The 25,819-nt window shown below is 44.1% G+C and overlaps 1 protein-coding gene across 5 annotated transcripts in view; it reads right to left on the bottom strand.

Moving 5' to 3' along the window:
- Positions 1–1,989: 1,989 nt before the first annotated feature.
- LOC114453152 (disco-interacting protein 2 homolog C-like) overlaps positions 1,990–25,819 on the bottom strand; it is a 38,016-nt gene continuing 14,186 nt past the window's right edge. For 4 of the 5 annotated variants that reach the window (XM_028432857.1, XM_028432858.1, XM_028432861.1 and 1 more), the window contains 32 exons: positions 25,605–25,751; positions 25,114–25,233; positions 23,578–23,775; positions 22,826–22,917; positions 22,047–22,157; positions 20,736–20,859; positions 20,247–20,356; positions 19,047–19,149; positions 18,897–18,961; positions 18,622–18,715; positions 18,377–18,496; positions 17,672–17,786; positions 17,314–17,453; positions 15,936–16,072; positions 15,468–15,676; positions 14,849–14,963; positions 14,254–14,455; positions 14,069–14,169; positions 13,275–13,355; positions 12,713–12,836; positions 12,506–12,627; positions 12,286–12,397; positions 11,505–11,614; positions 11,131–11,261; positions 9,965–10,133; positions 9,005–9,175; positions 8,823–8,884; positions 8,682–8,739; positions 5,475–5,549; positions 5,190–5,364; positions 4,975–5,098; positions 1,990–4,488 (listed from right to left, as the gene is read on the bottom strand). In XM_028432857.1, coding sequence (XP_028288658.1) covers positions 4,236–4,488; positions 4,975–5,098; positions 5,190–5,364; positions 5,475–5,549; positions 8,682–8,739; positions 8,823–8,884; positions 9,005–9,175; positions 9,965–10,133; positions 11,131–11,261; positions 11,505–11,614; positions 12,286–12,397; positions 12,506–12,627; positions 12,713–12,836; positions 13,275–13,355; positions 14,069–14,169; positions 14,254–14,455; positions 14,849–14,963; positions 15,468–15,676; positions 15,936–16,072; positions 17,314–17,453; positions 17,672–17,786; positions 18,377–18,496; positions 18,622–18,715; positions 18,897–18,961; positions 19,047–19,149; positions 20,247–20,356; positions 20,736–20,859; positions 22,047–22,157; positions 22,826–22,917; positions 23,578–23,775; positions 25,114–25,233; positions 25,605–25,751 — 4,070 coding nt within the window. In that variant the 3' untranslated portion in view covers positions 1,990–4,235. The remainder of the gene's footprint in view (positions 4,489–4,974; positions 5,099–5,189; positions 5,365–5,474; positions 5,550–8,681; positions 8,740–8,822; positions 8,885–9,004; positions 9,176–9,964; positions 10,134–11,130; positions 11,262–11,504; positions 11,615–12,285; positions 12,398–12,505; positions 12,628–12,712; positions 12,837–13,274; positions 13,356–14,068; positions 14,170–14,253; positions 14,456–14,848; positions 14,964–15,467; positions 15,677–15,935; positions 16,073–17,313; positions 17,454–17,671; positions 17,787–18,376; positions 18,497–18,621; positions 18,716–18,896; positions 18,962–19,046; positions 19,150–20,246; positions 20,357–20,735; positions 20,860–22,046; positions 22,158–22,825; positions 22,918–23,577; positions 23,776–25,113; positions 25,234–25,604; positions 25,752–25,819) is intronic. The other variant, XM_028432860.1, reaches the window with a different exon arrangement.

Below are 25,819 nucleotides of genomic sequence, written 5' to 3'. Positions count from 1 at the left end.
GTCCCAGGAGACCAGCCTCAAACTGCTCGCCCCTCTCGCTGACAGTACCCGACCTGGAAAGACATGCAACCAAAAGGAAGAGAAGCAAACACAGACACAGAGACCATGCCACTTCACAGCAGACAGCAAGCTAAATGTCACGCTCCACACTATCAAACTCTGTGAGGCTGCCTCGGAGGTAGACCACCCAGACACACAATCGTTCTCCCATATAAAAAATGAACGCACTTGAACTTGGTTAACATTACTTACATTTACCAATGTGTCTGCTACAGTTAGTCTTGTTTTTGTCTGGTCTATTGCAGACGGTTCATAATCTAACTCTTCAAGAGAGTGACAAAATTACAAAGGTAACGAGTCTTTAAGGAATATTCGCATGCTCCCTGTTATTGGCACTCATCATAATAAAGGTTTATTTTATTAGAGCAACATCCAAGATTTTACTCTTTAATTTGTAGATCACACATTTTGTCCATTAAATTTGCTTCAGTGTTCAGTGTTTTATGCAGGAAGCACGAGAAAACTGCATGATGTACATAGTTAGACGGCTCATGTGGACGACAGGTGCAGGTTTTTTCTTACAGCAGCCGGGTGGCCTGTGTGTTCTGACATCAGTCCTTCAATGGTCTTTGGGTTTGAGATTATAAGTGTGGTCCGTTGGCATGTTCGTTCAGCCCTAATAAACTCTCAGCTTTGCCATTTTCTGTCATGGTTCCTCATTCTTCATAGTATTCCACTGGTGGAGGATGATGAAGTCACATCTTAAATTCTCCCGAGCAAAGAACAGATGATTTTGTAAAAAAAAATGTTATAGAAGACCAGATGTTACTAGAGCACACTGCACAGACAGACCTGTGCTGCCCTCTGTTGGCTGTTTGTGGAACTCTAATGGAACTTCTAATAACCCTGCAGATGGCAGCATCATAAATCACAAGGACATTTAATATAAAACTCATTTTAAGGCCATTGATTCTTTATTTGAGAACATTACAGATCAGTGCTGTTACATATTTTACTTGTCAGTCTATATTTCTCTTCTGTTCAGCCCCTTTGGTCAAAATGAACGGGGGCCAGGTGGATGTGGAGGCGTCTCTTCCCAGCTGGTGGGCCCCCTCATGATTAACCCATCATTCCACACATGTCTTCGAGGACTTTTAAAGTTGTACTCAAAACTGTTCTAAATATATTTAATATTCAAATGTATTGTTTTTAATATTATGGGAGAATCCTATAGACCCCTTCAGCTTTGAACGTGATGTCACCTGTTACTGTTTGAGATCCTGTTTGGAGGATTGATTTACTTCCTGGTATTAAGGTGCAGGAAGTGACCATATTTGGAGACAAACACAGGAGAACAGTACCTGTCCACCTCAGGTGGCAGTCTTCTAGTTAATCCATATTGACTGCTGATAACAAAATTCATTAATGTGACATCAACTTTAAATGTAGAAGCTTCAGGAACTAATTCAACACTATACATGTTTTACAGTTTGAGTTTATTTAAAACATCATGAAAACAAACTAAAAGCACTTCATGCATCATAAGCATCTTTTTGGCCATAAACCATATGAACTGATTGTTTATGTGGCTCCTGCACTCAATTCACTCAAAAGTGCAGGGCAATCCCAGAATGCACTTCACTTGATCGCTCTCAAAGCTAAGTTAGCTTAGCTTTTATCCCATGGGCTGTGACCAGGAAGCCAGTTCACCTGTAGATGTGCCCATCTGTTCAAAGTGTAATTACTCTGACTGCCAGAGGGGGCGATGAAATGTAACTTTAACAGTGAGAAAACTCAATCAATCAATCAATCAATCAATCAATAGAGACCAGTCTGAGTTTTAGCCAATCAAAGCACTTTATTGCACTGTATAGTGTGACGGTGAGCCAATAGCAGGCTCTTATAAAAGTGTCATTTAATCTTTTAATCATGTGTACAAAACAAGTCACACACACTTGTACCGTACAAAATCAACACTATTTACATACAATATACACACATACACACTCAAGCACACACACGCCGTGCAGTCTCTCTCCCATCCAGCCCGAACACAGAGTCCTCCAGGTTTCTGATGGGATTTCCTTCTTGATTCTTCACACATGCACACACACACACAGGGACTGAAACATGACCGCTACGCTGCTACCAACAAACCCAAACTGCTAAGTTAGCCAAGCGCTAAGCAACTTCTGATATGCATAAAGTTTTTTTTCTTCTGTGAAGGGAAATGATGAAACAAAAAAAAGAGTGATGAGATGATGTCACACATGATTTATCCACAGGGAGGGAAACAAACATGACTTCTTTTCTAAATAACATCAACACTCTGAATAAAATGTGTTTATACAGCCTGCGGTCTGACAGGTTTGATGATTCCCATTATCCACAGTCAGCCAAGAGTCTTGGGATAAACTGTTATTTTTTAAAACTTTTCATATAGTTCTTTTATTATTTATCTTAAAATCTTTATATAGCATTAATTTGAGTCAGTGCACATAGGCTGGTAGCTGTTGTACCAAAGCCCAGAGGATGTTCTTTACTGGGGATTATAGCAGCTCAGAGCACCGCCTAGTGGACGTAGGTAAAACTACACAAAGATTTATTTTAAATACTTAAAATCAGAGTAGATAACAAAGATTTATTTGTTGCCGAGAGAGTGCAAGGAAGCATTGAAGTTAGCTTTCATACTAATTTGAATGTTCGGAGGACTGGGGGGTGCAAGGTGTAATGAGAGCTCTGCAGCTCCTCTCCCTCTACCTTAAGCCATGGACTTATCAATCAGCCCTCAGACAGCATTAAATAAGTCACAGCTGGGGGTTTGAGGTTTGAGTCAGAGGATCGATCATTAGCTTTATTGATCTCCAGACAGAGATGAATCCCTGCAGTAAAGAGCATCCTTGGGGATTATTGCTACAATAGAAGCTCTTTCTATGTAAACCTTATGAGGAGTTCCCTTCGTTTCCCAGCAGCCTCCAGGTGCTGCTGCAGCTCCACCTACATTTACCTAACCAGCGACTCCACTGCAAATTCAAACTGATACAGCACAGAGTCTGAGGAGGTTTAAGTATCCAGTTTACATCATTTGTTGACATTAATCATCGTCCGCCTCCTCAGTTGTCCTAACAGCGCTGCTCATTTAGTCTAATTAGTTTCTTTTCTGTCTCTGATTTAAATGCTGTAACTGTACCAGAACTGCAGCAGCAGCACCTAGAGGCTGTTGTACCTTAGATTTTCCCTTAAAACTCCCTTTAAATAGTCATATATATTTCTTTTATATTCACACAGTGCACTTTGCTCGACGAGATGCTTTGGGTGCTTTTCACAAACTGAAAGGTCGCTTCGATGAAAACTTCAAATTAATGACTTTATAAAAAAAGACCAAACGTCCATCCAGAAAAAGAGGAATCAGTGTGTGTGTGTTTTTTTTCTCCTCTGGATGCTGGAAACACACGTGCAGTTTTATTTTGTTGACGTTTTCTTCCTGTTCAGCTGTTGATCGTCTCGCTGTTTGAAACCAGCGTTTGATTCACATTGAAACCACATAAAACGTCCCTGTCTCCCACTGACACAGACAGATGGACACACTCACACTCACAAGACAGAGACGCACACACTCTGCACACACACACACAGAGGGTGCGGGTGGAGAGAGCTGCATATAGGGGCTACTACACCTCATTGTGTTTTAAGTACCTCTCCATATAGATTATTATGTCTATGTACAATATTTATATTTTTACAATAATCTGGCTGCCCCTGTTCTAATTTGAAATAATACCACAGATCTGGATTTTTCGGTCGACCAGTAAAACACAGATACAGCCTCTAGTATTGTTCTCTTTCTCTACTGCTGCCTCCTAAGCCCTTTGAAAAAGGACCGGAGCCGCCGCCCCCCCACCGTACACAGTGTTCCCCTAAGGCTTCCTACAGTGACGAGCTCTGGGTAATGGTCACAAGATTGAGTGGGGGTGTAAAAATGGTCATAACACCACTAAGCAAAGAGTCAATCAACCATTCGATCAGCCAATCAACCCACCGGCACAACACGACTTTAAAGAAAACGGACGACTTAAGACCACACCATATGCAGGTTCAAAAATACAGTACATCTTGATTTGGGGAAATAAATGAACAACAATAGCAATATGCACAGCATACAAACGCATGCTCGCTCTCTCTCTCTCTCTCTACACACACAGAACCATTCACACGCTCGCACAGACACACACATGCTACATGTTGTAGGCCACGTAGATGGGGTCTAGCTGGTCTTGTAAGAAGCCGTCGCGGAGGTGCATGCGCTGTTTCTCGCCGCGCGAGTTGATGGGGATGACACCGACGTCTGTCACCACGACTACGCCCACTATCAGGTAGTGCTCTTCCAGCACCGCCTTGGTCACCATTGGAACCAGGTCCAGGGCTTCCTGCTCTGAGCCCTCCAGCTCCACCACCACCACCAGCAGGTTGGTCCAGGGGAAGACCGCGCTGATGAAGACAAGTCATGTGTCATGTGTCATGTGTTCTACTGTTCCAGCTGTGTTTATGTAAAATTCATGTTTTTTTTTGGAAAGCTACAGGAAGCTACAACATTATGGGCTGAAATGATGAGCTACCTATGCCATTATATATATATATATATATAATATTTTAGCCACATAGAGAAAGAAAACTCCACACAAACATGAGAACACATTGTGTTTTATATACAATTTTTTTTTGTTTTGGTCTCTTTAGCAGCTAAATACTCAACTTTAATCACCAATAACTGTTCTCTTTTTAATGTCTGTTTAACAGCGCTTAGTGCTGCTTGTACTAATGTGACATAGGTGTTCTAAAACCAAAACGATGAGCTGAAAGAAGCTAAATTAGGTGCTGCAACAGCTTTCTTGTTTAAGTTTAGTTTGACCATTCCAGACTAATGTTTCTACATTTGTTGGTTGGTTTCTTAACATTATGTTGGCTTTAACCTACCACTCCATGATGCTCTTGTGTGCACGTATGACGGAGGTCTCGATGTCGATAGGATGGTACCTCATCCCCCGCAGCTCCATGGCCTCCTCCAGAGCTCCAACCACGAACAGAGCATCGTGTCTCTCTGATCCAGCAGACACACAAAAATGAACAGTTAGTCCTGGACAGACGACAACGGAACACAAGAGAGAAAAAGAGAAAAAGAGAGAAATAACCTCCGTTAGCATCGGTGAGCTCGGTGCGGCGGAGGAAGCCCAGGTAGCCTGTCCGGGCCCAAACTGTCTGAGTGTCTCCAAAGCTCAGTCTGGAGTTGAAGTGGTCCGACTGAAGGACCTCCTCGCCATATCCGCTGTAGTACCCGCTGCCGTTATGAGCGCTGTGAACCCAGATCTGCAAGTAAAAACAAGACAATGACAACAAAATGAGTCAGAACAAGAAAGGAAAGGAAATAAAAGAAGAAAAGCAACCAAGGAGAAAGGAAAAGAGACGGATGTGTCGACCTCTCCCAGATGAGAGTCTCCCAGCGGCCCCTTGGTCTCTGGGTTGGCGATGATGATGCGTACTCCTGGCAGGATCTAGGAAAAAAATAAAAACAGTAAAATCAGTCTCTATGGTTACCACTTCCCTCCTCTTTGATTCCAGCATGAATACACCTCCATAAATAGACACAAGTGTTTACCCCACAGCATCACCTTTTAAAGATCTGACATATTAGATTCCTGCCCTCTGAGGCTTCTCCGTGTACAAAACACAAACAAACAGCCATAGATTGACTTCTTTCCTCCTCCCACACACCGTGAGTCAAAATCAACAGCGCGCTGATCGATGACCGGCCCTGAAACGTGACGTCCTTGCTTCTTTGTGTGTCAGTGTGGGGGAAGAGGAACAGCTCATCAAGCTCCGAGAAAAGATCAGGGAGATTATTGCTGCTTCACACATCCGGTTTTTGCAATTGCATTGTGAAGTCTGTTAAACATCAAATTAAAGGGAATGATGTGTTGAAGTCAACAAAGATGAGCAACATGTTAATTAACAGATACAGAATCAGCTTACAGTGCTAATTGCAGCTGTTGTAATATGATAGAAGTGTGGAAGAAATGTCACAACAATCCATCCAAACGTAGAGAGTCTCACGGAAAACCAAGGATCTAAGCTGGAAAAAGTCAGCAGAGTCAGGGAGTATCTGAACCACAGACTCTAAATAAAAGATGGATGACATCACCCACAGGTTTCCTAAAGAAGCTCAGAGTGGGAGGCGCTGGTCGTTGCGATCCTGGTGTCACCTGAGTTCACCCAGGTAATCCAGAAATGAGCAAAGAGAAGGAGAAGGAGCGCGAGTTGAGCTGATGACTAATGAGCTGTGACTCCGCCTACCTGTCAATCAAAGCGAGCCTTTCTTAACACATAACTTCAAGCCTTAACACAATTCAAACATGTTCATTTCTGTAATGTTGGACGTTTTAACCAGGTTTCCGGGGACTGACCCACTTTAAGACCTAGCCCTCAAGTGTCCACTTGGAAAACTGCAGCTTTGCCACTCTTACCAGCACATGATCCTTGTTTGAGACTGAAACGACAGCTCATATTGAAAGTTTTTAAATGATTGCCCTCCTTTAGCAGCTCAAATATGTGTAACATCGTCTCCTGGACTCAGACTTCGTCCATCTCACAGGTACTTTAACAAGACAATGTCAGCAAATGTTCTCATCCAGAGTTACAGAATCAATTACCGCAGAGTGGTCTGTTATATATTTAGACATTGTGCTCTGCTGTCGGTCTTCCTGCTGACCTCGCTGATGGAGCTCGCTCAGTTGCTAAGAGCTCTGTAATGAAACCGAAGTAAGTGCTGCTCAGCTGGAAGGTCTGAGCACAAGGTAATTTGCTCCTGGATTAAAGCAGCGGACTCTAGCCGCCGCAGGAGGACTCGGTATTTAGTGAGGGGTGACAAGACTTCTTGGCTGCAATTGTTTTGTCTTTATGAGGCAAAGAGAGGTCTAAACACAGGTCCAGGTTTTACATTTTGTTAGAGGGTTTGGCCAATCAAGGCTTAGAGATCATGGACATTTGATTAAGACCTCATGATCATGGCTGATGCATTATGTGAATGAGTGGATCAGCCCCAGAAGAATCATTTCCAGTCACCAGTATGAGCTTAAATCTGATGTTGGTCATTGACGTTTCTCGTCAGACTGCTGTATGTTCATGGATAAACAGAAACTGTAGAAAGAATAGTTTTTCTTCTTAAACCACCAGGCAACATGTGTTGTTTTTAAATCTGCTCTAAAAATAACTAGAGACTGTGGGCGAGTCCGTACTGCAGGTTAGGATATTTTCTTCCTCTGCCATCTGCCAGTCTGTAATGAGTGGGCACACCCTGTCTTAAGTGTTTTCTTACAGTCATGTTCAAACCTTAGTTCTTTTGATCCTTTCATAGGAAAAAAACATCATTGCAGTGGGTCACTGTACCATTATTTATTTATCAAAAATGAAGCCAAGAAGAAATAATGTGGACAATACTAAATGTCCCCTCTCACTGCTTCCATAGGATTTAATTAGATGAGCTGCAGCAGGTGCTGCTGGATAGTGTGCAGACCTCTATAAAAGCAGATGTTTTGACAGTTTGCTGCTCTGCAGCATTCAGCTGTGTGTTAACACAATGACAAGAGGGAAAGACATAAACAAAGGCGTTAAAGGAGCAACTACTGCTTCACATCAATCTGGAAAGACTTCTAAAACCATTTCAAACTATTTGGAGTTCAACATTCCGCAGTGAGAACGATTATTCACAAGAAGAAAACATTCAAGACAGCTTATTCGTCCCAGGAGTGTACGACCCAGCAAATTCACTCCATTTAGACCGTGCAGTTGTAACAGCCAGGGAAAGACTCGACACTCCCAGTGTCACACAGTGATCAGAGTAATACAAAAACAGAGTTTAAAGAGTTACACGTCGGAGCCTACAGGCCTCACTGAGCATGTTCAATGTTAATGTCCTTGACAGCACAAAGAGAAGAGGACTGAACAGTTTGTTTGGAAAGGTTGTCAGGAGAAAGACTCTTCCGTCTACAAAGCACATGGATGCACTGAGGTCCACAAAACTGCATCTGAACAGCCTACAACACTTGTGGAACAATATCCTATGGACAGATGATGATTATTTGGCCCTAATGCTAACCGCTATGCGGTTTACACATATTCTAGCTTCAGGCCTGCTGCTCTGTGAGAATGTGGTCTCAACAGTCTCAACGAGAGTTCAGCTGTCTCACGTGTAGTCCAACAGACTGACAGTCACTGTAACCAGACCACTGGGCTGTAATGATGACTGCTTATGCACCTACGAGGATGATAAGTGGTAACAACATCTAAAATGGTTGCAGAATGTCACTGGCACCATGTTTAATTGCTCCTGAGAAGTCCTTTATGTAAAAGTGGATCTATAAAAGCCTGACAGACTTGATGCCATCATTTCCCACAGACAGAGGGAGGATGAATCTCTGAAGGCTCGTCACAGTCTCAGACCTATTTTGACTCACTGAGTGTGGGAGGAGGTTCAGCCCAAAGCAGACAGAGTCCTGCTGTCACTCAGTCTATGTCTTATTCTGACATCTCAGCATGACTTGATCATTCACTTCTTAATTGTCAGCTTTTATCTGTTCTATCGAGCTCACCAGCAGCGCATCACTGCATGCACAAGTAATAACACTCACCTTGCCAGACTCCATTAATGGCAGACTGTGGGGGGAGCCCTTCTCCACTAATCGAACCCTGAAACACACATTAACACACACGTGTCTCACATGTTTGTACAGCGGGAAAAATTGAATGCTGACAGGACTGACTGTTCGAACCTGTCATGGCGCAGCGCTCTCATATCCACGTACACAGTAGTGGGGTCCGGTCCTGAAGTGCCCTGTAGCCAATCACAGTGCAGACATAGTGATTAACTGATCAATTAACCAACATCATCACACTAAAGTGTTGTAGAACTAAACATTTGAAGCTGTTTAATGTTTGCAGGGTCCGGTTTTACCTGCAGGCAAATAGCCAGGTTGACCCTGCAGCCGAAGGCCGTGCTGACAGACCGCGGGTGAAGTCCCAGGTCCTTGAAGAGCTTGGAGAAGGAATGCGTGAGCGACATGCGGGGTCTCTCCTCGGCCACCACCACACAGGCCCGCACCCGGGACAGATCCAGACCCCGAGCCTGGGTTACAGGTGAAGAAATGTTACTCTGGTTCTGTAACTTTTTTATTCCTCTGTGAAAAGCACTGCGTCTGGCCAACAGTTTCCATGGAGACTTTAAGACAGATAATCACTAAAATTAACTCCATCAGCCACCAATCAGAGGCGCCTGCAACTCCAGCAATCAGATGTGGCCCCAGGCTGAGCAGATGGAGATAGAGTTTATTACCGCTGAGCCAGAGGACAGACGCCTCCTGCAGAGGACAAGTGAAGCGAGCTGAGGCAGCGTCAGAGCTGCTGTCTGTGTTCTTACAGTGACTCAGAGGCGGCGCCGGGTTTATCTGGAGCTTCATATTTAGCTGCAGTCCACCTGCACTGACGTATGGCTTGGAGGTTTCAGACAGGATCTTTTCTAAAACTTACATTTTTGATGAATCCAATAGAAAAAGGTACACCTCACCTCATTTTTTAAAATAAAAAAGCTATAATATTTATAATTTGGACTATTAGTAGTTTAGTTCATAATTTTTCCTGAAAAGTTTTAAAGCAAAACTTTCCCTGACTTTAGATTAAGGATGGTGTTTAGACAATATCAGCCTTATTTACATGATTTTATTGTTTGTATTTTCTACATTTATTTATAGTCAAGTTTATTAATGTCATATTTTATTTATTTTTTTAATTGTTTTTATTGGTTAATTTTTTTTTATTTTAAACCTTATTTTATTTCACTCTATTTCTCAGTTATATTCTTAATTTTTTCCAGCTGAATTCCTCTCTAGAAAGACTTTTCTTGACTGGTGCTGCTGACCTTGAGAGCCTCCGTCTGCAGGCCGAGTCCTTTGGTGCAGAGCTCCATGACGCTGTAAGAGCAGAAGGTGTCTCGCACCCTCAGCTGGCTGACGGCCAGCAACCACAGAGCCGGGTTGGACTCCAGCTCCACCGGAGGGATCAGGATGGACTGGTGGCCGGAATACACACTGCAGACAAGAACACAGCACGTCAGTGTATGTGTGGCTCACAGTGCAATAAAAGACTGAAGACAAAATAAGCACGGAGCGACTATTACACAAACATCAGTACTGTTAAAAATGAGATGTAACCTCAGTCTTCCTAACAACAATATGTAAATGTGACTTATTGTTGTTTTAAAGAGACGGTGAAAGATGCTCATAGCTGTGGTGATTTAGCAGCAGAAGATGTTTAGCAGCAGAACTCTGGTGCTGCCAAGATCTATTTATTTCAAAGCAGCCAGACCTGAGAGGTGGATCCAAGACTTCAGTTTTAGAGACTTTGGAGACTCATAAATTATTATTATTACCACCCAAAGTCTCTTCTTGTAGTACAACCGCATCATAAAAAGTGAAGTGAATGTTCAAATGTTTTACAGAACATACAAACGTTAAGCTTTTCATGAGGGGTGATTGATAAGTAAGACAGAAACAGCTGAGTCATGCAGCACTCAGAGGGCAGCAGCTCAACTCTCAGAGTGATTACACGGGAAGTTTGAGGTCACAGTGTTTTGTGGTGTCTCTCTTTTATGTATGTAAACATTATCATAAGTCAGCGCTGTCTCAGGGAATGGATAGCCAGCCACTGTGCTTCAGTGTCCTCCAGGTTAATGAGGACATAGGGACATTACAAGTGAAGGATGCTTCTTCTAACAGCATGGTGGAGTCTGCTGAATTCAAATGTGGCAGAAAGAGCCTGGAAGATGACTCTCATCCTGAAGAGACCAGTCACCATCACCACATAGAAGACCACAGACAAGGTCCGTGACACGGTCTAATAGCACACTGATACATCAGCACAGAGCTGAGTATCTACCAGGGCCATGTAAAACCTCACAACTCAACAGCTGTGGGCCACAAACATATCATTCATTCCAGTGTTTTACACACACACTGAAGTGTAGTGTCTCTTTAACAGTCATAGCTACACATGTGATGGTGCCTTAGTGGGTGGAAAAGCACCAACCTGCAGAGACACCAGAGGACAAAGCCCAGGCCGCAGTATGGATCCAAACAGATGGCCACTTCTCTGGACGGGTACAGCTCACACTGCAGCTTCACCGATCGGCAGAACGCTCCAACTGCATTATGGGACATCTGACGAGACGACAGTAAGGAGAGGGGGGGGGGGGGCACAACAACACACAGAGACAAACAACAAACAACATAGAAAGACAGAAGTCAGTTTTCAAACAGAAAACGTGCACAGCTGTGTGGATCTACCACTGTCTGTGTGTTTATTCTGTTGCTGCTCTTTCCCTCTGGAATGAAAAAGTAATAAGTAAAGGAGGCAGCAGGTGTGCGTTTGTTTTGGTAGGGGAGGATTAACGCTGAGCTGACCTGAACTCCGGCCAGCATGCCGGTCGTGGACACGCTGAAGTCCAGATAGGCCAAGCCATCAGGGTTGGTAGGCTTATAGAGGGCTGGAGGCTTCTTCTTTGGCAGGTCATCTGCAGCACACACACACACACACACACACATTTATTTTACTGCACTCAAGATGACAGCTTGTTGAACTTGATTCCTTTCAGAAGCTCTGACCCCAGAATGAACTCACAGCAGCTCAACAGAGGACCAGAGTATTCTATATTACAGGAGCTCATTTGGAGCAAGTCACCAAGCTCACGTCCTACATTAACTCACACATACAATGCTTCAAAATCACATACAACATCCTGCTGTCACAAATACTCCCTACAGCACCCAATGTGTATTTATACGCTGCTGAAAATAGTTCCCATCGTATATAACTCCAGACAAAGATGCAATTTCTGAACATGAAGCCAACACAGGAAGTGCTAAAAACTGCATTGGTCATTCTCATACACCTCCATGGTAACATGCAACTTTACAGCAGGAAAATACAAATGTTTTTGAGGTGGAAATTAGCATGGACATCTATGAAAATTGACTCACTTTTGGAGACAGCCTCGAGTGGCCACTCAAGGAATTGCAGTTTTTGACATATTGGTATTGGCAGATTGCTATAAGGTGCTGTGACAGGTTGCTGGCTGCCTGTTTAAGCGTCACCTGCACCCTGCACCATCTCTTCGTTGTATTGCACGGAGAACTGTTCATTGCTGACTTGGTAAAAATGGAATCTGAGTGTGTAATTTGGTACCTGTGTCCAGGACAGGAGGCCAGTTCCTGATGTCCACAGTGGCCATGGCCTCTTTGGAGCGCAGCAACTTACAGATGACAGCCGTGGTCATCACGCAGGCCGAGTGGCTCACCTGTAGACAGAAAGAGGAAGATGGGGGTCAACTATAAAAGGGCAACTCTTAGAAATATGGCCAAAACTATAATTAAAATGGGTTATAGTATTTAAAAAAGAGTATGACCTCTACAATCATCTTGACTGTGGGCAGGGTGGTGGAAATGTTCTGAGGGTGAGGCGGCCGCACTGTGATGGGAACACAGCCGGCGTACAGGCAGCCGTAGAAGGCAGCAATCAGGTCTATCCCTGCAGGATGAACGCATACAGGAGGTGTGAGTGAAAATCTCTAGATAAGCATTCTGTAAATTACAGAGTGTGTGTTGCCTCTGACCTGGTGGGTAAACCAGAGCGACGTGGTCCCCCTCCTGCAGGCCTCCTCGCTCCATCAGCAGAGCCGACACGCGCTCTGCCCTCTTGTGTAGCTGCAGACAGGTGAGAGAGCTGGACACCGCCCCCTGGAGGAGGAATAGGTGTTGCCAAATGTGAAAACGTGAGCTTGACATATTCTATGGATATTTAATTATTTGTATTATTACAGCACCTAAGAAAGATCTTTTTAAACATGCATATCAGCTGTAGGAGGTATGCAGATCAGCCGAAAACTTGCTGAATTTTTATTATGGTACTGCTACTAACATTATATTCAATGATAGCTTCCCATTAAAAAAACTATCAGGATTTTAAACTTGGTTATACTTCCTGATGCAACCACATGTCAGGCATGGTGATTTCATGGTACCACATTGAGAGGTCAGAGGGGTTCTAAGGGTTGAAGCTCATTTACTTTGATGTTAAAATATTTAGTTTGAATTCCTAAAATCCTTATTTTCAGCCGCAGCATGTGTGTGTGTGTGTGTGTGTGTGTGTGTGTGTGTGTGTGTGTGTGCTGTTACCCGGGAGCTGAGCAGAGTGTAGAGGACATGGTCTGGTGTGGTCTGAGCTCTCCATTGCAAAACCTCAGACAGGAACAGGAACTGAAAAACAGAAACACGAGTTTCATTTTTAGGACCCTAACACGTGACTTCTACACTACAAATACATGTATGTGGATGAGATCTGTGAAAAGCTGAAAATTGACTGACATCACTGAGGCCCTTTATGATCCACATTCACAGTGATAAAAATGCCTTAAACCCTCCTGTTTCTGCTGAGTCTCAGCCCTCTGTCCGCATTAAAGCACATAAATCAAAGACACAACCTGCCTAATCTTGAAACTTCCTTTTTACAAGCCATTTACTGGTGCAGCAATCAAAACCTTTGACTCATCAGCTGAAAGCGTGCATCCTGTCTAGAGTGTTTCATCCATGATTGCAAATCAATTGCAGCTTTTAATAAAGGCAAAATTGTTGCTGTTATTTCAAAATAAAATGTCAACGTTTCAATCAGGAGAGCGCGTTGACCTTCACAGTGTTCTGTAATTATTCAGAGCTGTTTTTCTCCACAGGCACAGAGGTGGAAGATATTCATTTACTAAGACTGAAACGTTACATGACCATGTTTAATTACCTGCAAATCTAACTTGATCATAAAACAGAGGAAAAGCATTAAAATGAAACATGAGGCTTGTATCTAAAGTTCACTTGTCTGAGGGGAAGTCTGAACACATCCTGTTTTTGCTATTTAAGCAACTATTCCTGCCATCATCTTAAAAATGTTGGCACTTAAATCATGTGTGTGTGTGTCTTACCTGGTCATTGTCATCAGTCTGTCCAAGGTCTCTGCCGCTTGCCTGAGCAATCCTCTTCCCTGACACCAGATTCCCCACCATCACAGAGGCGGGGCCGATCTCTGCAACAGACACAGACACAGATTCAGCACACCGCTACACACACACAGTGATGAGCTACAAAGGAACACACCCCTCTTTCTCACCTGGCTGTTTCTGCCGCGGTTTGGGCAGGTTGGTGACGCAGGTGTGTGGGCACATGAGGACGTTGCAGGGGTGCAGCCCCCCCTCCAGGTACAGCTGTTTGATCTCTGACAGGTGGATGCCGCCCAGAGGAGTTTTGGGGAGGGTGTTGGCGGGAACCAGAGCGAGACAGAAGACACCCACGCCGTGGATGCTGTCTATGGCCTGAGAGAATGGGAGGAGACAGAGAGGATGTTTTTCTGGTAGTCTGGGAGTTTTTCTCTTGTTATAAATGTTTAGTCAAATTGGGTTCATCTTCCACTGCAATATAAAATCATGCATGGCATCAAGGCTACAAGTAGAGACTGTGCTGTTATAAAAAATGATTCAACCTGAGATAACCAGAAGAAATGTATTCTTCTGGTTGTGATGAAGGAAGGCATGCTATTTAAACACAGTGAGTTTCACATCAGTTAGACTGAGCCCTTCTGCTGACCTGAAGGTAAAATAAGTGCAAATAATCACTGAGTTCTAGTCCTGAAGCAGTAAAAATATTTTTTCCAGTGAATGCTTTGCTGTTACTATGGAAACTGCTCCTGTGTTCTGAGGGTTTAGTACCTGCAGCACGCGGCTCATCCACTGGAAGCTGTCCTCCTCTGTAGAGTCTGGTCTCTGCTCAGCTACCACCACAATCCTCTCGTCCCTCAGCACCGTCACGGAGAACACCGCTATCCTGCAGTGACAGAGGGCACAAACATCTGTCACCAAAGCTCAGATGATGGGTGTCGTACTATTAGTTAGCTGCTCTGTGCATTTTCTACACCCGAAAGTATGGTCATATGAGAGGAAGTGTTGGTAAACAGCACAGCAGTGATCACACAATCGGAGACGCTGGAGACTTTCAGCCTGTGTGTCCACAGATTCCATGGCTGCTTTCTCCTTAAGTAGAAACTTTAAATAGCTCCAGAAATCATCATCAAACTCTGTCAGGTAAAAGATGAATGTTCTCCTTGGTGGCTGTGGACACAATTAAACTTCACTCTATTACACCTCCCTGATTCATCCACTATTGCTCTACTTTATTAGATTTAGTCTTCGGGGAAGTTTTGCTCATTTATCAGGCTGACAGTAAGAGTTGGACATCTGGCTGTTTTTCAGTGGCTTTCGATGGGACCCACGTTAGATCTGACTTCAAACGACATCACCGCTTTACATCCCGTCAAGGACTTTTCCTCACCTTCCCCTGTAGACGAATTTCATTGGCTCCACTGCCAGCGCCGTGGCAACGATGTCATCGGCGTTGTGTCTGCGCCCGCTCACCATGATGAGCCCGTCCATCTTGCCGGTGATGAAGACGAGGCCGCCAGGGCCGATGAAGCCCAGCAGGCCGGTCCGCACAAAGGCATACTCGCTGATCAGCCCCCCGCTGGAGCTCACAGGGTAAACCTGCAGGAAGCACACAGACCTTCAGCTGCACAGTCACCTTGGCAACCGGACTATAATCAGATATTAAAGTCCTATTTTTATTGATAATGTCATGCTGCAGGTATAATAAAAGTTGGTTTGACTGTGCAGATCATTTTATTTTAGCTACAATATTTATACAATTTTAGGCTCTGTCATCCAAAGGTGATTATGGTGCTCTGTATGCACATCCATTCATCCATTCATCATGTCAAGTCTGCACAGCTGTAGACGCCCTCACCTCAAACGTGTTCTTGGTCATGCCCGTCAGGCCGTAGTAGGACGTGCCAGTGGCGATGGAGCAAACACAGAGTTCACCAATCTCGTCTGTCTGACAGAGCTGCGGGACGCCTTCTGGCTTCACCACACATGCCAGGCCTGAGAGGGCGGACCACACAAACAAAGAGAAGGAGAGGGAGGGAGTGGTAGGCAAACAGAGGGTTAACAGATTCCTTGTTTCTCTTTCACACAGAGGGGCAGAAATGATGATCAGCATAATTCAGTCCACATGCACCTGTTTGTAAAGGCAAACATCACGTTTCTCAAAAGCAGACTTAAAGTAGGTTGTTCTGCTGCTGTCTGAACCAAAACCAGGCTACTGCAGCAACTGGGTTAAAAACTGAATTTCTTAAGCAGGTAATTAGTGCCAGTGTATTCTGAGTGATGTTGTTACTAAAACTTGAGTTTATTGTCCAATAATTCCACAGAATGACCACAGCATGCTGCGTCTGTAGGGGTGAGGGAGGTGAGGAATGGTGGATCTGGCTTGCTGTATTAGGTGTAGTTCTGCCAGTGAACACCAGGTGGTGTAAGTTCACAGCAGCAGGAACAGAGCGCTGCACTGAGGGAAGTTTGTAACAGTGATGTTTGATTATGTATGGGAGTCTGTGTGTCTGATTAGCAGGGTTTACACAGATTATAGGGGACCGAGCTTCTCCTCATCATGTGAGAATTCTGTTTACATTCAATCATCTGACTCAGTCGGTGGCATCAACTGATTCTTCATTAGGACCTGACCAGATGATGTATTATGTGCTGAAAGCTTTTTTATGCTTTGTGTATCAGTGATTAGGATGAATTGCAGCTTTTGATAACGTGCAGCAGCGCACACTTAACTCGAGAGAGAGAGAAAGAGAGCTTAGAAATTGGACATTGATGAAAAAGAGAAGAGAGGCGACACATTTACACATCCTTAAAAGTAATTTTACGATTTAATGGACTTAATGGATTTTTTGCTATTCAGTGCATGACACAACTGAAGGCTGATGGTTTAACCCTTTAGAGGAGCAGCGCATACAATAACTTAAGGGGAGACTTTTACTTTTAGACACATTAGAGTGTGTGTATATGAATGATTGGCTGCTAACTGCCCATTTAGGAGCAAAAGTCTGTAAAAAGGCCTCATGCGGTGGACTCAGAAACTACAACTCATACTTCCTCATTTTCACATGCTTCTTTTGGATTAACACAGCTTAATGTTGGCCTTAGATGAGCAGAAGGAGGAACTGAGATGAAAAGAGCCCAGTGCATTCTGGGTGTTGAAGTTTGGGATGACAGCCTTTTTTCTTGTTTTCTTTTTACCTGCAAATTGAATCTCACACACACACACAGAGTCATACCTCCCGGGGTGACGGTGCCCACATCCTGTACGGTGAGCACTGACAGGCGCTCCTCTGTGTCGACCCTGACAACACCGTAGGACAGACCCTGCATGGACAGGACGCCCCGACCCGGAGGCTGGCTGCAGTCTTCCACTGGCCTGAATACAAACACAAACACACATTACACTATACAGTAGGAAGCTACTACATTTGTCCACGTCTATCAGACCCACAGCCATCTTTGTGTAAATACAGTACTCTGTGGATGTGTTTGCATGGGTGTGTGTGAGGCTGTTTGCATATTTGTGCTCATGTCTATGTTTGCCTGTCCTGTGTATGTAAAGCAGTGTTCAGAGCCTGTGTGTGTGTGTGTTACCTCCGGATGGCCACAGTCAGTGCCTCAGGGGAGCTGGCGCAGGGACAGATGACCTCGCCTCTCAGCCCTTTAGTCTGAAAGACGTTGAGGAAGGCGTCGCAGGAGGAGATGGACCCTGTCAGCCAGAAACAGCATCATAAATGCTTCTAAAAACTCTATTGTGCTCAATGAGATTAAAAAACACTCAAAGGAACATTTTGTTCTGATGGTTTCAAATGTTTTAACCTAAGTAATCAGGTTACAGTAGCAATTGTATGACTGATTTCTTTCTTTCAGGGCAGCTGAGGCTCTTTCTATATGATAAGGTGAACTGCGATTGAAAAGTTTATGGCTTTCCTGATGGAACTACACTTCACACATGATACATTCAAGTAGTCCTACTGCTGGAGAGGTAAAAGTCAGACATTTTTTTAATTTGGGTGATCATTTTAAAAAGTAAAAGTTTCACATGGCAGCAGCTTGATGAAAGAAGAACGTGAAGGATGTGACACTGAATCACTTCCTTGTTTCTTGCTGTTATATTTCATCCCCACTCCACCATTTATCGTACCAAATGTGCAGTCGGACACATTCTGCTCTATTCTTGTAAAGTGACCCAGTTTCCCACGTCCCGAGAGACTTTATCCATTTTCCTGACATTCTCTATCTCGCTAAACTCCCCCGTTAGTGAAAGAGCTCGGCTGTGGAGGCAGAGCGTGACCTTACAGGGGTTTGATCCGTCGGCCACCAGCAGCATGCGCAGCGAGCTCAGGTTGATGTCTTTCTGGTCTTTGTGGGCCACCAGAGCCCAGTGCATGTCTCTGGACTTCACACAGGCCACCTTGGCTGCAGGGGGAACATCAGAGACAGACAGAGACCATTAGCTCTGAATCTATCTGACAGGCAGGTGAGTGGAGTGAACTGATTGCGCTGAGTGACAGGAAGGGAGAGTGTGTGTGTGTGTGTCTGACCTTTGTACTGGCAGACTTTCTGTATCCATGACAGAGGGTTGACCTTCATCAGCGAGTAGGGAACGCTGATCACGTGCATCATGTTCATCACACTCTGCACACACACGGATACACAGAAAAACTCTATTTAACACTGGAGTGGATTTTTCAATTTACATGCACAAGCTCCTGTGCAGTAATCATCTGAACTGATCAACTTCCACCTTCAGTTCAGAGGTGGAGCACAAACAGAAAATTAGGGTGAGGACCTGTGATGTCCATCAGGCAGGTCTTACCGTCAGGATGCCGTGCCACAGGCCCACATCCTTCTTAAAGTCCAAAACGTTCACTATGGTCTCCGCTGGGGGACAGACGGAGAGAAAAAAGGATTAACATCACTCAGTCAGGACCTAGAGACTGATCTGTGTCAGTGTGTGTGAGCCTACCCTCCGTGTAGCTGCAGGACTGGGTGAGAGCCTGGCAGTGTGTGAGCAGAGCGATCCTTGTCACTGTGACTCCCAGCACACTGCCGTCCTTACAGGTTTTATACTGAGAGGAAAACAACAGGCGCGTGATGGAAATCAGAGGAGAGTGGCGCTTTCAGCAGCATCAAATGACGACATTCTAACTATGAAAATATAACATATAAAGGTCTATGTCTGATCAGAAAATGCTATAGGAGATTAATACTATTTAATAAATGTCACATGGGGGCAACAGCACAATGTCTAAAATTTTAGAAAACAGAAAAACACATCATGTTTGACACTGTCCTGCAGAAACTCTGCAATAATTTTAGTATGATGTTTGGTCCTATGGTTAGCTTAGCTTAGCATTAGGAGGAAAAACAACTGGGTGTCATGATATACTAGTAAAGATGATAACCGTGGTATTTACAAATGGAACCATGATACTATGATACAAAGACATTAAAGCACCTTAACTAGCCAGCTATTAGCATGTTGAGTAGCTACTTCTACCAACCTCACCCCTCAAAGGGCTACACAAAGCTGCATCCAAGAAGACCAGCTAAAGTGTACAACTACATTTCTCAACCTGCTGACGCCATCGAGCCCTGAAAATGTCAACACAATGGTGAGGCAGTGTTTAGTGGCATGCTGTGAGCAGAGGAGTCAACACCAACGTGTACACCGCCCTCTCCATCATCTCATAGACTTCACAACAACACAGACTGTAAGCAGCGCTAAGCTAAGCTACCATGACTAGAGGTCAACTGATTCATTCATCGGCCAATTAATCGGGCTCATTTTTTAATGATCATCAGTCGACACCAGAGCATGTTAAGCTTATTAACAGGCAGATCTGTGGGAACCCTCCTGCATTCTGCTTTTTATTGTCTCAAATCATAACTCTTCTATATGAACATCCTGAAACTGCATCTGGTCACAAGTCCATCATAAAACCAACAATTTATTTTTATTTACTCCATGCCTAAATGAAAACAAGTGTCACAAAATAAAATAAAACGAAAAATAACAATATAAAATTAAGGATGATGGTAACTGTGCACTGTATAAAATATAGCTGAATATAAATACATTCACTTTTTAAGCCACAGGCAGCAGTTCTGTTTTCATGAGGTGCCTGGTGTCTTTGTGTGTGTACTATTTAGCCTGTTAGCTTACCTCTATGTAAGCAGTGTCATTGTTAGCATCTTTGATGTGAGGGAACCAGTCTCTGGGAGGTTTGGAAAGGTGCTTCGACTCCGTTACAAACCACAGCAGTTTGGGCCATCCTGCAGGGTGTGTGTGTGTGTGTTTGAGAGAGAGACACAGAGTGGGACAGAAAGAGATGGTGTGTTGAGAAGAGAACAGAGAGACACAGAGATTCATGAGATTCAGACTTGTTTTTATCTAGTGAGAGAAAAAGGTGGAGCGATGATTGTCAGCATGTTAATTTAACCCCTTACCCCATTTTAATTCTCTAATTATAAATAAGGAAGGAAATAACCTTCTCAAATGTATGTTTTTCTTTGTCACAACATTTTAAAAAGTTGTTCGCAGCCCAGACTATTCAGTTTAAATTAACACCCTCTCTCTTCTTCTCAGGCTGACGTCCCCTCCCCCACATCAAGCCTTTACAACCCAGCTGTGATTGATGATTTTCTCTCTCACCTTTGAACTGAGGGATCTCTCCTGTTGCGCTCTTGGGAAGACCCTTATGGCAAGCATCACTGGTCAGCGCCACAGTAACGCCACAGCTGCCCAACAGAAATCCGATCTGCTGACTGCCGGCATCCTATTGGACGAAAGGGGAAGAAGACAATTTATATATAAATAAGACTCATCTCCTTCGGGTAATAATCCGTCAGCGTAAATACTGAGGGGGTTATATTTGCTCTACATGTATACATTGTACAAGATGTTTGCTGCATTGCTGCTACAGCAAAAACTACAATTTTATGGAAAATTCTGCAGCACAAATGCAGGATGGGGGGAAGGGGTTCGAGTGAGGCAGCAAAAGGCATTTGGTGCTGCAGCGAGTAATCACCGTGTAACCATGCCAACGCAATGCCGACCACATTGCTGCAAAGTCAAGCAGCGCATGTCTCCCAGAGGAGCGGGGACTGTAGCTGAAAACTGACATAATACAAACATATATTTCTTCCTCTCAGAGAGCTCTTTGTCAGGCTTCCAGCCATCAGTGGTTTCAGGTCCCTGGAGGCGACAGCACAAAGATCAACAGCTGTAAGCCAATGATGACGATATGTTTTTCTGTGATGGCAGGGCAGCGGTAAGGCTTGTTTCTTGCATGTCAAACATGTTTTTCTGCTCCCTCTTCAGACCGGAAAAATCTCCTGTGAAATATCTACACACAGCTGAGACTGATACACAGCCTGAGTATGTCTGAGACGTCCACATAAAAAGGAGCGTCCTCGCAATGAAGTAAGGATTAAAGGGAAACTTTGCTGTTTAGAACACCACAGCCCCTTTTCTCTGATCCTGTAGCACACAAAACTCAAACCAGCTTTTGTTTTTTTTTTGCCACACAGAATCAAAAACTCAAAATTCCATCCCCCATCAGTAAAAAGTATCACTTTAACATTACTGCAGCACTATAAATAATGAATAACCCGACATTAAATGTCAAATTTTGGAGTTGAGAAAGTGACACAACACAGACGCTGCTGTTTATGTTTCTTCACAAGCTAAGTTGACCAGAGAGAGAGAGATTATGGTCTCTTCTGCAAACACAAGGTATTAAAGGGGGCGGAGGTCCAATAGCAGATGCAGTTATTATCCTGCGCTGTCATTAGAAACAAATAAACCAAAAAAGCTAAGTGGGTCATGAATGAATGCTTTGGTGGTCTGTGTGTGTGGGAAGAGGAGGAGAGTCATGTGGTCACAGTAGCCTGCATCCAGGAGAATGGATCACTGAATATAAGGTACCAGTACTCTATCATTCTGTGTCCTTCTTCAACCTACCTTACGACTTAGCGGCACCTCTATGGGAACAGGAACCACCTCAGCCAGCAGACAGCCGTAGAAGGCCACCATGAAGGCCACCGGGTCGTTGTTAGGAAACACCAACGCCACCTGAAGGAGGGAGTGAAGACAGCAGACGGGTTGGGATGCTGTAAATCAGATCCTTTTGTAAAGCATTTATCTGTAAGGTGATGAGTAAGTTAAATCTGAGCTTGAAGATATAAGACTGTGGATGAAGTGGCAAAGCACTAAGGTGTTCATTACTAAACCATAGGTAATTAGGGATGATTTTCATAATGCAGAACAGCCATGATGCTTCCTTTTGCCTCAACTCTTTGTGCTAAGCTAAGCTAACCAGCTACAGGCAAGCACAAAAACTAAGAGGAAAGCTAAACTGACAAATCTGCCTAGTGTCTAATCATTTATGCCTTTGTAAATGCATTATACTGCATAAAGACATGTTTAAACTGCTTGTAGCTGTGATTGTGCAGTTTCCACTGAGGTGCAGGATTTCATAATGCAGTGAAAGATGAGCCCACAGTGACGTAACGTGTGACACAAGTAAAAAAACGCTCCAATGACTTGAAGCTTTTCTGAAACTTGCATGAAACATAAATATATACAAGCAATAATTAGGCATAATGAATGAACGTCTTGTACTGCTGATTCCTCACAGACCACCTGGCCAAACAGAAAACCTCTTCACTAACAGGAGAAGAAGAATATCAAAGACATGAGACTGGTGTGTGTGTGTGTGTTGGTGGGAGACAGTGACTCACCCGATCGCCTGGTCGCACCATAGGCTCCTGCTTGCTGCCCAGTTTGTGGAGGATGTTGTAGGCAAGCTTGATGCTGCGAGACCACAGCTTTCCTGCAGGGAGCAGGACAAAGTAAAAGAGGGTGTGAGTTAGGGAGCAGGAGGGAGAGAGACGGCAGGATGTGTGTGCATCTTTGGACTTCTATTTTGAGAGACGATAGAAGAAAAAAACTGTCTGAAGTGATGGCGTTTGGGAGTTTTCAGCAGTCAGAAGAGGTCAGTGTGGATGTATGGAGAATGGAGGTGTTGTCTTGTGTACAGTTGGTGGACAGGTGCATCAGAGGAAAGAAATAAGGAGGTACATTCTTGCACACTGTCAGGAAATGTGTTATTAAAAGCATTGGTTAAAACTGCCTGATGAAAACTGTGTGTCTCCACTAAACTGCTGACAGTGTGCTGGAACCTTTTGTCTTCCTATGCACCTGTGCTCCATCATCATGATGGATTACCCTCACAAAATATGGTCACATGTTTTCTGATGTTCAGTACTAACACTGATGGAAAATAACCTTTGTTTTAATGAGCCAAGACTCATTTATAAAAACAAGAGAACATGTAAAAGGCTGACTTAGTTTAACCGAAAAAAAATATTTTGGCATCAGTAACAACATCAGTATTAACCATCACTGAAACATTTTATAATAAAAAAAACAATTCTGTGAAAAAGAAACAAATCTGAACTCTTCATTGCATGTGGACAGCCGTGATTCTTACCGTATGTCAGCACATAGAGGGGTTTCCCTGCCGTGTCCAGGCTGGTGAGGCAGGGGGCTTTAGGGGAGATGGTTCCCCAGCGTTGCAGCGCAGCCTCCAGGGAAGGGGGCCAGTTGGTGACCACTCCCAGCGCCTCTCCCCGCACCGGCATCATCTCCGCCCCCTCTGGCCGAGGCTGGTTGGGATCCGGTTGCTGGACTGGAGGTGGAGAGACAAGATGATGTCATCATCAGTGTGCAGTTTGTTTGCTGTAGTGTGGAAAGTCAGAGTGACAGAGTGAGGCAGCTGTGAGGAAGCTGTAATCACACTTAAATGATTAATTTGCTCTACCTGTTATAAGCACAGACATACTGTGGGGAGTGTGTGAGTGGACTGCTGATTCTCTTTAATATCTAGTTTAGACATCCAGAGGCTGACAGGGAGGGATTTGGGTGGATTCATCCTTAAACCACTGTCATAAAAACTTACAGCACTGACCACTCTACGTGTATTTACAACACACCCATAATATGACACAAAACTGGACACACACACGCTCCTAAAACAGAGACAGCTAAAGAAACAAAGGCAGACAAAGACAGAAAACAGAGACAGATGGAGGAAGCTGAGCAAACAGCAGTCATACGTAATTATCCACAAATATCTCTGGGCTCAAGATTCCTACAATTTTAACTTCAACATTCTTTTAAACTTGGCTCTACCCCATCATCTGTTATTTATTCCATGTGTCTCTGTGGATTCAGCACTGATTCAAGGGCTCATAGAGCACACCGTCCCCTAACTGTAAAGTTGGTGGTCCAACCTCTGGCTCCCTTACATGGTGATGTGTCCTTGGGCAAGACACTGACCCTGTGATCACGGCGATGCAGTTCTGTGCCATCAGTGTGTTATTAACCGAGAAGATGTTGCACAGATCTACCACATTTTTCAGAACCAAACCCAAAACCTCTAAAACATCTGAGTGGCCTTTTACAGATGTTTTCTGCAGGTTTTCTTTATGCGGACCACATCACTGGTTTTCATGCCAAGAACTGCAGCTCCTTGAGTGGCCACTTGAGGGCAAAACCAGTTTTGTACTCGGCATGTTTATTTCTGTGGGCCATTTTGAGTGACAGGTCTCAAATCACATGTAGTGCGCTGCCCATGTGTCACATGTTTGCCATTTTGGATTACCTGGGACTTAATCCCTGCCATAATGGCATCAGATAGCGCTTTCCACTCAAAGCTTAAAAACTGCTCTTCAAAAAACACCTTAATTTATAGTCCTAATATCACCCTGGGCTCTGCATGCTGTTCAGCAGCAGAACAGCAGTTTCCAGTGTTCCTCTCTTTGATTTAGGCTGTCATTTAGGCTCAAAAACGCAATATGAACATCCCCAAACAGGCCTTTTTGAATGAATGTAACTTATTTCTAAGCAGCTCTGAGTAGCACCTCTTGACAATGGTTTTTTTACACAATGTGTTGCTCTGAACACAACACATGCTGTCTTTTTCAGTGTGTGTTTTCATTGATAAGACAGAAGGACGGCGTCTAACCCTCTAGAAGCTCGTCAAAATCATCCACAAAGAACTCTCGTAGTGGAGGCCTGCGGGGCTGCTTCAGCGTGTTCACAAGCTGCTGGATCTTAGCCGACACACGACTGCTGACTGGAACACCTGCAGAAAAGAAACAAAAAGACCCGTAGAGAGAGAGAGAGAGGTGACCTGACCAGCAGCAAGACAGTGCTGATAATCTGTGCTTGGCCACACTGAGACAAGAAAAAATGTTTGAGATTAATCAAGCAAGCATGTGTTGTTTGTTCTGATCAGCTGGAAAAAGAACAAAGGTGCTACGTCAGCTCTGCTCAGAAAAATAAAGGGTAAAATCCAGGAGGACTCACATCAACAGAAACAGTGTAATTGGCCAGTTCTCTAAGGCAGTGGACCAATTTGAGCTCACTTCCTGATTAAAGAGCTGCTATTTTTACCACAATCTTTATTCAGAGGCCGCAGTCAGAAGGTGCGACATCCGAGGCGATGACTCTTACCGTCACCCGTCTCCATGCGCTCCGCGTTGCCATACTTCTGTGTGTTCCTGGCAATCGTCCCCATGTTGGACATGTGGTGACGCTCCGTGTGGGAGTGGGACGAATCTGAAGAGTACCCCGTCACATCCGGCGGGGCAGAGTGGTTCTCTGAGAGGAGGAGAGACAGTGGTGACTCACCGCTCACCTTTATCACTGCGCCGTTTGTTGAGAGCCAT

This window comes from Parambassis ranga, chromosome 20, assembly GCF_900634625.1.
Source record: "Parambassis ranga chromosome 20, fParRan2.1, whole genome shotgun sequence".
In the NCBI taxonomy this organism is placed as follows: domain Eukaryota; kingdom Metazoa; phylum Chordata; class Actinopteri; family Ambassidae; genus Parambassis; species Parambassis ranga.
The sequence above is the reverse complement of the archived record's forward strand: the minus strand, read 5'-3'. Positions and strand labels throughout refer to the sequence as shown.